The following is a 12,549-nucleotide window of genomic DNA, read 5'->3' on the forward strand; positions in this document are numbered from 1 at the left end:
ACAACATCTCATGTGTTACATGTACAACATCTCATGTATCACATGTACAACATCTCATGTGTTACATGTACAACATCTCATGTGTTACATGTACAACATCTCATGTGCTACATGTACAACATCTCATGTGTTACATGTACAACATCTCATGTATCACATGTACAACATCTCATGTGTTATATGTACAACATCTCATGTATCACATGTACAACATCTCATGTGTTACATGTACAACATCTCATGTGTTACATGTACAACATCTCATGTATCACATGTACAACATCTCATGTGTTACATGTACAACATCTCATGTGTTACATGTACAACATCTCATATATTACATGTACAACATCTCATGTATCACATGTACAACATCCCATATATTACATGTACAACATCTCATGTGTTACATGTACAACATCTCATGTGTTACATGTACAACATCTCATGTGTTACATCTACAACATCTCATGTATCACATGTACAACATCTCATATATTACATGTACAACATCTCATGTGTTACATGTACAACATCTCATATATTACATGTACAACATCTCATGTGTTACATGTACAACATCTCATATATTACATGTACAACATCTCTATTCCGATATTACAGAACCATTCCGATATTACAGAACCATTCCTGTTGTTCTGAAATTCGCAGAAACACAAAAGATACCAGGTAATTACCGAAAACACCAAAAGGTACTGAAAACACCAATGTATCATTTTAAAAAAAACCTAGAGGGTGTTAAAACATATTTATATACATATATTCCCAGAATGTCATTCCTACTGTTAGAAAATCTAATGATTTGACATTGCATGTGGCTAAATTTTGTATTTTGTATTTCAGATTGCATTCTCTGCACAGGTAGCGCAGTCTTCACGAAAAACTTTGTGAAGCACAGGCCCTTCGGGCCTCCCAGTATGATAATTTTGCAAGCCCGAACAATATTTTAATGGCCCAAAATATTTTATCTAATTTGACCACTTGTCATTTGCAAGGTGTTGCATGCTGATTCTACACTATAGATACATGTATGTTCTACTGTAGGAAAATATACAACTGACATTAAAAGGATTACATAACTTATTTTTCAAAATATTAATCTTGCAGATGACATCAGCTCCTGTTCAGAATCTGCTTTGTTTTGTAATCACCACGTACAAAACATTTTGTTTTCTCAAGAATTAAATCTTAGCAAAGGGTCACCCTTGGTCCAATGGGGCATGGATTTTCATTCTCTTTTCTCCTTGGCTTGTGCGACCGTTTTTCTTTATTTGGATCTGATGGTTGTGATTGCTAAATATGCTTGTGAGGTTTTGAATTTCACGGACGACCCCCCTCCCTACATGGGCACTGGAAGTTAATGTAAATATATAGTATGTGCATGTATTTTTTGTACATGCACATACTATATATTTACATTAACTTCCAGTGCCCGTGCCTCCCTATTCTGATCGATGCGAAAGTCTGAGTCAATCTCGCGCTTTATTTGTAATATATACAACACATACAATAAAACATTTACAGGCCCGCCAGACTCCTGGGTTAAATATTTTTAGAAGCCCGATCCCGATTTTACTGGCCTCGGGCATCGGGCCACCGGTTAACGTCGAAGACTGTTAGCGACCATGTTGGCCAAGTGGAATGCTGCTTTAGACAGTCATGCTTGTGAAATAGAGAGAAATTCATTGACTACAATACAAAGAAAAACTTACGATGAGATAGAACAAATACAATATGTCCAATGAAGATGATATATAAAATAGCATGGACAGCATCTTTATGGTAATGAAAGTTAACCATAAATTAGTCAATTTACTCAAACCACTGAGCTACCCAGACCAATATCTACATTGTATATAACCCTCCTTCCTTAAATCCAGATAGTATATAGCCCTCCTTCCTTAAATCCAGATAGTATATATCCCTCCTTCCTTAAATCCACATTGTATATAGCCCTCCTTCCTTAAATCCAGATTCTTTTGCCAGACTCTAGCAGGACCTTCACCCGCACATCCCGGGGGTGGCAGACTTGTCAAGGTAATATAAATAAATATGCATGGTTATAATTATAATTATGTAACTGAAATAGGAAGAAAATTTTTGGGCTGGACTGAAAATTGAAATGAACCTTGAACCCATGCATTACTAGTCAGTGCTCCAACCACTGAGCTATTCCGGCCGATATCCACGGTCCATGCATTTTTTCTAATATAAATGGTATCGATAAACGGTACTGTTGCCAATGCCATATACTCTTGATCTTTCCCAATTTTGAGGCTAAAATATGTGTAGTAACAAACTGCTATTGTAATTTGAGGCTTGTAATTTGCTTTGTATACATCATACAACTTGGAATTTAATTTCTTCACTTTCTCAAGTGTTTCCTGAATAGAAAACAAGTCAATAAAAAAAAAACACTTGTTTGTAAAATTGTGAACAACGAATCTTGTTAATACCAGAATTATTCGTCAAATTTGTTTATTTTGGACATACGAAAACTTAGCTTCTTGACAAATTGTGATGTTTGACATATCAAGATCATACATATAAGTGTTTAACTTAATAAATGTGGAAGATGACAGAAATTAAAGAGCTGTGTGTCGGGAATTAATTAATATTGATTAAAACAGTCGGATGGAAATTTGTTAGTTTGATTATTATCATTTTCACTTCCATCAAATTATTTTTTTCAATTGAAAATCGGAATGATCTTGGAAAATTCACAATTTTCGAAAAGGGGGGGGGGTAATTCAAAGCTTATTACCTCCCTTGTATACTTAGAAAGTGGTCATGAAATTTATACACATTGTAAAGGATATACCGATGGTGCTTCATGAAAAAAAAAGAAAAAATATTCATTGACACATTATTTTTGGCCACATCGTCCCGCATGTCCTTAAATCTAGTACTAAAATCATTTGTAAAATGTCAGCAAAATGTGTTAATTTACATGTAAGTGACTGTGGTAACAATTTTTTTTTTTTTCTATAATGATAAGGAGATTTTATAGGAAGCCATGACATGTTCTTAGACGAGTGAATGCGTCTTTCTGTTGGTGTGTTATGTAGTAGTGCAATAATTTCCAAATCCTTAATTCCATTTAGGTTTTTGTAATGAAACAACATTGTCACTACAAAATCTGTATTATAATAAAATTTACTGATTATATTCAATTCAGATAGAATCTTCCTAAACAGTTCAATGCAATATGTAGAAAGGTTAAATCTTAAATTTGAGCAAGATTCAACTCCCAATGAATGCTACCTAACATTGGTTTCTTTGCACAGACCCGTGATTTTCTCCATGCTTCACACTAATTTCGTTTCAAATTTCAGAAAATTGGGATAGGAATTACCAAAAACAAAACCAGAAATAATCTTTACAATGTGAAAACTGCATCCGAACCATTACTTCCTGTTGTGCTTTGTTCATTATGTTCAACATCGTTGTTGACCGTGCCTTTTTTGGTACTATTATTCTCCATGTGGAGCCTCTTGGTGAAATAAAAAAAGTTTCAAGACTTTAGTGTTTCATTGAATTAAATAATGATATAGCACAGCCTTATTTTGTCTTAACTACAGAAAGTAGACGGCGATTTTACTCAAAGTACTGTAGGGGGCGAGAATTGTCGGGTGCCTGCTATCAATGAGAACCCTGTACATGCACGTAGCATCGTTTTTTAGAGGGGATGTAGTCGGAGATGTCGATCTTCACATTATACTTTCTTGATAAGAATAAATAAATATAACAAAACAAACAAAACCTAACATGTTCTTTTCAAAAAGTTTCAAGTTCCAAATACATGAAGGAGGGTTAAGTAGTGACATACAATTCATTACATCCATGGATTCACTTCTGCCACCATAAAAAGTTGGGGGTTGGGGGGGGGGGGGGGGGTTACATGGTTGTGTCACGAAATATGTCTTTATTTGTATATATTAATAATAGAAAATGATGGTTGTTATAAGGGGGACCATTCCATCCCCCTCCCTGATTCTATGTGCATGCCTCGGAAGTATCGATATATCCATTATCAGATATTCATTCGAATGGTGCCCAATATTTGTAAAGATAAACCATGGCAACATAACTTTCAATAGCTGGTATGTCTTGATTTTTTAAATGACATTTTTATCAATGATTTCCAAAAATTCAATATTTCTTTGCCAATCGGCGATTGGACTTTCAAGAGCTGGAGATAATATTTTTTTTGTATGTATTTAATTACAGATGTACTACACCAACATTTTTAGAAAGGATTTCCAAATCCATACCAATCGCAAGCTTACATAGCCTTTGAAGGTTAACTTTTGCAGGAAAAGGAACAAGAAACACTCATCTATATACAAAAAATTCTTCTATACTTGCATTGAATCAAAGTCGGTGGCGTAGTGGTTAGGCCATCAGACTCTCGACCGAAAGGTCGTGGGTTCGAGTCCTGGCCGCGGCAGGGCCGACGTTGTGTCCTTGGGAAAGGCACTTTACATGAATTTCCTCACTCCACCCAAGTGTAAAAGGGGTACCTGGCTATAGACAGTGAAAGATATTGTTAGAACGTTAGTGCTCTAGCGCTTGTAATGGCAGTTTGCACTGTATGCTTCCTAGGAGGCTGAGAAATTTCTAGATTGATATAAGGTCTGCCGGGGTAATAATGCATTACAAAGCACTTTGAGCAGCATACGCTGGAAAAAGCGTTATATAAAAACCAATCATTATTATTAATAGGCCATACACTTCTGTATTTACATTAATGATGATAAACCGGAAATGACTATGCCTAAAAAAAATATGACGTAATAATGACTAATGCAGAATAAAAATGGACATGGGGAAGAACTCAATAATCCCTTTTTACTCTATCTAGATATATAAATACAGTGTACACTACATCAAATATTTTCTTATTTTTATCTATTTTTCATTGATTAAAATTCAGATACCTGTGCATGAACTAACACCCTGTAGGTGTTTTTAATAATGCATTGGTGTTTTCGGTAGGGGAGAGAGTTGATATTTCGGACAGTCAATAAAAAATCATTATATCTTACGCTTCAAAAGTTATTTGTTCTAAATTTAAACTGATTTCCGAACTTGATATATTTACAAAATAGAAAACACCTAATTTTATGTGCATGTGATACCCTGCTCTGAATGGTTGATTGAAAATCATGACCTTCACCAACTAGGGCTGAAACGATTCACCGAAATATCGATACTTTTCAATATAAACGCTCGATTCAATTTTCGATTCATTGCCTCGATTTTCGGTTTGATACATTTATTATAAATGGGTTCAGTAAAATACATCAGTCTCAGCCAGTACATATTTAATATTTCTACCTGCATGAGGAACAAAATAGCATCAAATGATGTTCAAACTGTTGTTTGCCTCGAGGTTGACGAAAATAATAATAAACTTGATAATAAACTATATCAGTTTAAACTACAGAGAACAGGCATCTCACCATTTGGCAGTTTTGCTTTTATAATTATGATTTTGAATATTGATAATTAATTTTTTCTTCAATTTTATTATTGGATTCTTCTGTAAATTGTATTGTATTGAAAGTATTGAATCGTGGCATAAGTATTGCAATATGTATCGTATCGTGAAGGGGGCGTATCGTTTCAGCCCTATCACCAACACTGCAGGAAAAAAAACAGAATCAATTTTCTTTGATTGGTAAAATCAATTAAGTCCCGTTAAGATCTATTTTTCTGGTAAAAGTTACTGATATAATTTAAAATTATAAACAAAATCAAAACCTCTACAAAAAATATAAAAATCATCTAATATGCAAAAACAAAAGCATAAAATGCCATTGAACCACGAAATAAAAGGCAACAACAGAATTCCCTAACTGTCCAAAGTTATAACACCATGTGTCCGAAATAACAACACCATCGTCTACCTGACTATGTTTAGGTGTTAATATGTGGCAAAAATAGTAGGAAAAAATCCGATGAAACCCGAGAAAACAATCTAGAATGTTCGTTGAATCAACCAATATACAATATGCCTAGGTTCAGTGGTTAGATGATGAGCATTTTTAAAATACATTTCAAACTGTCCGAAATATCAACACTCTCCTCTACTTTATTTGGTGTTTTAGGAGCAGTGTTTCCGCAAATTCCCCCTTTCTATTAATCTATGAACTACTGGTACACTGGTACAAAGCCAAAGGTAAACAGGTTGGGAACACTTTCCCTATAGCGAGATGTTCTCGCTAAAACGTCATTATCCCTCTTTAGCGGGAAAGTAAACATTACCATAAACAGGTGTTTTGGCATCTTTATGGAAAATAATGGCAAATCCCATGCAACGCTGAATAAGTGTGACACACATTCAACATGACGCAAATTGTTCTAAAAAATTGACAACAGTCAAGAAATTGCATATCAAAGTTGCTGCGCAAGAGGGAAGCAGTCTGAAACCCAATACAACTTTTCTTCTTTTCATGTGGAACACAAAGAAATGTACTCTATAGGTGTTTTTCTAGGTAGTACGGGATATATTTACTCTCGGTAGAGCGGGATAATCGCGTTTTCGTGAGAATATCTCGCTGTAGGGGAAGTGTTCACAATTAACCTGGTAAACACCTGTCAGTGTCACGAAATATTTGCCTTCTAACACATGATGACCCATCTCTAAAACATATGAATATTTAATATAGAGAAGGATCATTATATAAAAAGACAAATACATCGTCCCTAAAACATTCGGACAATCATGCCGATGACTTGTTACGCCGCCGCGCCGCTAGCCCGCTTCAGACAAACGATAGAATAAATGGACCTCAAAGATCAGCTACATTATCGATATAAAATGATTAGACAACTGTCGCTTGCCTTACAGATCTGCAGAACTTCAGTTAAGGTGATCTTTTGTTCTCACATCGATGTAGTCAGTGTGTAAACCTACTTTCACTTTTTGATTCTTGGCGCCATATTTTGGGGTAAGCGGTAAATGTAGGGTAAGAGGTAAATGTAGTACTTACGGCCAAAATCCGAAAGTCCCGGATAGCGATTTTTTTTCTCGAGATTTCTCTCTTACTGCTGCATGTAATAACACACAATTTACAGAGGTTACTGTTTATAACCTAGGTACATAAGATATATATACTTTTTCTGAAAATTCTTCTACAAACGTACCAAACCAGAGTTAGCGGTAAATCTAGTACGTTTTATAAATGTCGGAACCCAAACACGGTCGAAGACACTGACCGATTTCCACAGCTCCTTTGTAAATGGTGAGCGGTAAATCTAGTACTGCCAACTCCCGACTCCCGATGGTCCCGGATTGCGATGTTTTAAAGATAATATTAAAACCGGCCAACAGAATTACTTCATACTTCTCGGGGACAATCTTTATGTCCAAATTGATTCACACAATTAAAAAAAACCCAAAAAAACCGAAAACGGACACCGATACAGGTACAGTTAACAAACATAGCTCATAACACAATATAATCCAAAGAAAAATACCATTAAAACGGAAATAAATTACTTTAAAAATTAATAAAATTTACCATTACTAGGCATTCTTTGTGTTTCTAAATTATGGCAGAACTCTTAGCCACATAAATTATGTGTTTTCCCCGATTCTACGACGTGGACGTAGTTCTACCGCAGAACCATCATTACAAATTTAATTTAATTTGATGAATTTTAATTACACATTTATTACTGATTGTCTTGAAGAAATATTCCATTTTACATATTGTCCTATTTGTTATGGTTTTTTAGTCAAACGTACTAAATCATGTGTTCTGTTCTGGTTCAATGCACGTACTTTTATTTATCGCAATGTGGTAGTTGTACTTAGTTTAGTTTTATATTTTTATATTGCCATTCACATTCATTCACTTCAATACATATTGCGCTGCGCTACTTACTAACTTTGTGTTGTGTGTTAAAGAAACCTAAACACCCCTTTTAAATATAATGGTTTAATCCGTAAGGGTCCAGTTAGAACATAACTCGGATGTTCTGTCATCTGATTGGTCTTAGTATTTTGTTCTGGCCAATAGGAATTCCTGGCGGGAATTCCTGAGTTCTTTTTATGAAATAGTTCAGGAAAATCTAGTTTTGAAAGAGATTCCAAAGGGTGTTACCACTATTGAGTTCTAAATAAGCATAAAATATATATTTAATTTATAGAGGATTTGCTAACACCAACAACTGTAAGTAGCTGATAGTTTTACTATATGATTAAAAGCAAGTAATGAATTTAAATAAGTAATTAAACTTTTCTTTATTCATAAAACTTGTGTGCAAGTCATGAGTGAAAGATTTACTGAAAGTAGAATTGTGGGAAAACATAATTTCTGTTCTTTAAGTAAATAATGAGTTTTAAGTAATATAAATGCGCAGAGTGATATATGTGTACAGAATTTAGTATTTTAGTAAATTATTCAATAGGTCATCATAAGAGTTTTAAGCAGTTCACCTTGATTTCGGAAGCTGTAGCTCAGTTCCATAAACTGGTATGTACATGTATATATGCAATTCACTGCAGTACATTATATTCATTTTTTAATATCAATTACTTATAATTGATGGTTCAGAGAGTTATGTCCTTTGACGATAAAATGATGACCAATATATATATATATTTGTATCGTTGCATATATCATATGTTCGATAGTGTCTTTTGTCTTTGTATTGTATTTGTCCTTATATGTTTTTATTGTTGTTATAGGGTTTGTTTTCATTGTTTCCAAAAAGTAAACGAATCTACGACCTTAACCATCTTGTGGATTATCTTTAAACCCAAGACCGGTTACAAATTTGGCGCCCAACGTGTTTTCTACCTGGAGTCGGCTAATTGGTGGCTTTACCGCGCGCTCCATTTCGTGCACGATGTGAACAAAAATCAGTTGATGACTTTGCGCTTCGTTGGAAACATACCGGAAGTCGCATTCTAACTGTGGACCATGACGTAAACATTCTTCTCGGACTTCAGTGTTGTGTTATATGTTGTGTTTTGTGATACCTTGTGACCTTATATGTGTCATTCATGTCTTTATGTGTTTCTGTGGATATGATTCATTGACAAGACTGGTAAGCTCATACTTTTGTTATCTCACGAATATATTGCATTGTGTGTAAATTTAGATTGGCACAATTTTTTGTCACGTGACTCAGATATCAGCTGTTTAGTAGGTCATTTGATTTTTTTCAGTCATTTCATTTTTTTCCTATTTATTTTGTGTTCATCTTTTGTTTACTTATATTTGTATTGTGCTTAAACCTATATGAAATGTGCGAGATTGGTGTTGAGAGAGTATAATACGCAGTTTAACGTTTAAAACTATATCCGTAAATATCCGGAAGCTTATTTTCAGGTTAAACTACATCTAAAAATATTTGACCTTGAACTCTAGTAATAACATCCGGTAAAAACAAAACCACGTTGTTGAAGTTTGCTGGTGATAATCAGGTGGTTGTTTTCTTTCAGCTTGTGGTACGATAGGATTTAGTTTGTCTGTTGTTGATAGTTTGGTTAATTTCAGTGCATACAGCCCAGGTAATAATTATTCTAACTATATAGACAGATACAAGTCAATTTTTGATGTCCCATGACATTTTGTGTGTTTGTTTTGTACTAACATTGCGCTTACTGACAGCGACACTGCACACATCATCATCATTTAGGTAAGTGATTCAGTATAAGCTAGATTGTAGTGATCTTTGTTTATTTGGGATTTTTTTAGATTTGCCCATATCATTAGACTGAGTGTTGATATATATCTATAACTATATTGGTATATATTGAACATATATTATCCCAAGAGTCAACATTTGGTACAAGTGTACTAAGGTATCTTGTCTTTAATTAGGCTAGGGTCATTGAGTAGTATCTGACAACAATTTGTCTGTCTTCGTCATTCATTCCTGTGTTATTTAACCAGTGTATATATATATTGAAATCACAATTCAAGTTTGGTATTAACTCAGTACAGTTAAGACTTTGATCAAAATTTTTTCTGGAGTTTTGACCACTTGGTCATCGCGTCGGTTTCTTATTATTTGAATCGCGTCGGTTTCTTATTTTATAATTCAATTCTTGTCGGTTTCTTGATTTTGATAGAACAGTAGATTAAGTTATTTCAAATTAGTTAGTAGTAATTAGTACTTTATTTAGTTGATTAGTTAATTAGTAATTAGTTAGTAATTGTAGTTTGTAATCAGTTTATTTTCAGGTTTAATGTTTTGAATTTCAGGATTTAGTAGATATTTAAGTTATATATTAAGTTTACTTAGCTTTCAGGTAGTTTAAAAATATTTAAGGTATTTAGAATTATACATAGATTACTGGTATTAGTTCAGGATTAGAATTAGAACTTTGATTAGGGTTGAAAATAAACAACTAGCATGGATAAGGCAGGTAGAGAGAAAACAATAGAGGAATCTGATTTAACTGAGACAGAACTTAAGGAGTTAAATGAGGCATTTAAAGCATTAGGTGTAAAACCAAAGACAAAGTCTGCTGCAGAACTTAGACAATGGATGGTTAGCTATGCTAAATGGACCACACCTGAATATCGACGATCAGAAGAAACATTTAAGCGAGAGTCTGCATCAAGTGAACCTCTGGGTGCTACAAGTAGTCCCCATGTGACAAAACACATTACTCCACTTCATGCACCTAAATTACCAGTTTTCTCGGGAGATAAGAAAGGAGATACCTCTTATGACTTGTGGCGCTATGAAGTCAAATGTTTAATGAAGGACGATGTTAGTGCTGCAACAATTCTACAAAGTATTAGGAGATCATTGCGTTCGGGAGCATCAAGGGTTCTTATGCGCCTTGGTACAGATGCATCAATTGAGGAAATCCTTCACAAATTTGACAGCGTATATGGCATAGTAGATGATAATGAGAACTTGTTATCACAATTCTATAGTGCATCACAGAAGGAAAATGAGGATGTATCTGAATGGAGTTGTAGACTAGAGGATCTGCTAGACAAAGTCATTCAGAGAGGAGAGATAACTCCTACAAATACAGATCAGATGCTGAGAAACATGTTTTGGAATGGCCTGTCGGAGAAGTTAAAAGATATTACAGGTCACATCTTTAAAGAGTGTGGAGATTTTGACCAACTTAGGCTAGCAATAAGGAAAGTAGAGCAGGACAAGTTGAGAAAGAAAGGCATTGTTAAGAAAGCAACAATAAACCAGGCGATGCCAAGTAATACACAGATAGACGAGTTGAAGGCTATGATACAGAGCATGAGCACTAAGATGAATGAGATGAGAGAGGAAATTAATGAAGTACGCATTAGATATCAAGGAGAGAGACATAATTCAGATCAAGGGAATTATAGTCGAGGCAAAGATAAACAGCAAGGAAAAGACATAACATGCTTCAAATGTGGTCAGAAAGGACACGTGGCAGTAGGATGTAGAGTTCGACTTGACCACAAGAAAGATTTAAACTCCAAAGGGCCTACATCGAGACGCGGACGTCAGGCTACAAGACAGAACAGCGTCAACCAGGACTAATAGGAGATCCTATGGAAGTGAGTGTGCAGATAAATGGAATTCCGGCCACTGCATTATTAGACACTGGGTCAACTGTGTCAACTATTTGCCAGTCATTTTACCAACAGCATTTTTCAGACATAGAAATCCAGGATATTAAGGAAGTTTTTCAACTTCAATGTGCTGATGGTAGTACTCTACCTTACAAGGGAGCAGTAGAGCTGGAAGTATTATCTGAGGGTCTCAGAGATAACACAGAACATGCATGTTTATTTCTGCTGGTGGATGATACTAGTTATCACAGCAAGGTTCCCATACTTTTAGGAACAAATATCCTTAAGACTGTGATGGAGAAAACCAGAAACGACCATGGAGACAGATTTCTGCAGACTGCACACCTGCATGAACCATGGTTTTGGACATTTAGATGCATCTCACTGCGAGAAAGGGAATTGCAGAGGAATAATTACAGATTAAGTGTAATTAAATCAGCAGAAAGGAAACCAGTCATCATACCACCTAACAGTGAAATAACAGTTAATGGTTATGCAGATAAGATGGTTCCATATGTTCAGACCTTAGCGCTGATACAGGATACCAAGAAATCAGTCATTCCTAAGGATTTGGATGTGATATCTAATCTCGTTGATTACCAGTATGGATCCAGGGAACCACTGATGGTTACGATTAGCAATGTCACAACACGGACTGTCAAGATTGCACCGAAGGCAGTGATAGCTGAACTGCAGCCTGTGACATTGGAGGAAATACCCATATTGCCCAGTAGCCAGGATACTGCAGAACCAACTGTTTTTAATATACCTGAGGACAGTTTGACCAATGAGGAATTTGCTAAGGCAAATGAGATGATCTCCAAGAATGGCGATATCTTTGCATGGGGAGATGTAGACATTGGTCATGTAACAACTGTGAAGCACAGGATTGAGTTGGTGGATCCTACACCTTTTAAGCAGCGATGTAGACGTATTCCCCCATCAATGTTCCAGGAAGTTAGAAATCACCTACAACAATTAGTGG

The 12,549-nt window shown here is 35.2% G+C and overlaps 1 protein-coding gene and 1 long non-coding RNA gene across 3 annotated transcripts in view; one reads left to right on the top strand and one right to left on the bottom strand.

Annotated features, from left to right (window-relative positions):
• Positions 1 to 6,738, bottom strand: part of LOC125654292 (protein MCM10 homolog) — a 63,121-nt gene extending 56,383 nt beyond the window's left edge. For both annotated transcript variants that reach the window (XM_056144830.1, XM_056144829.1), the window contains exon 1: positions 6,611 to 6,738. In XM_056144830.1, the coding sequence (XP_056000805.1) occupies positions 6,611 to 6,727 (117 nt within the window). In that variant the 5' untranslated portion in view covers positions 6,728 to 6,738. The remainder of the gene's footprint in view (positions 1 to 6,610) is intronic.
• Positions 6,739 to 7,837: 1,099 nt separating this feature from the next.
• Positions 7,838 to 8,769, top strand: LOC130048278 (uncharacterized). The gene is made up of 2 exons (XR_008797125.1): positions 7,838 to 8,507; positions 8,723 to 8,769. It is a non-coding gene; the product is annotated as an uncharacterized LOC130048278 (long non-coding RNA).
• Positions 8,770 to 12,549: the final 3,780 nt, after the last annotated feature.

Source organism: Ostrea edulis, chromosome 7 (assembly GCF_947568905.1).
Source record: "Ostrea edulis chromosome 7, xbOstEdul1.1, whole genome shotgun sequence".
Lineage (NCBI taxonomy): Eukaryota > Metazoa > Mollusca > Bivalvia > Ostreida > Ostreidae > Ostrea > Ostrea edulis.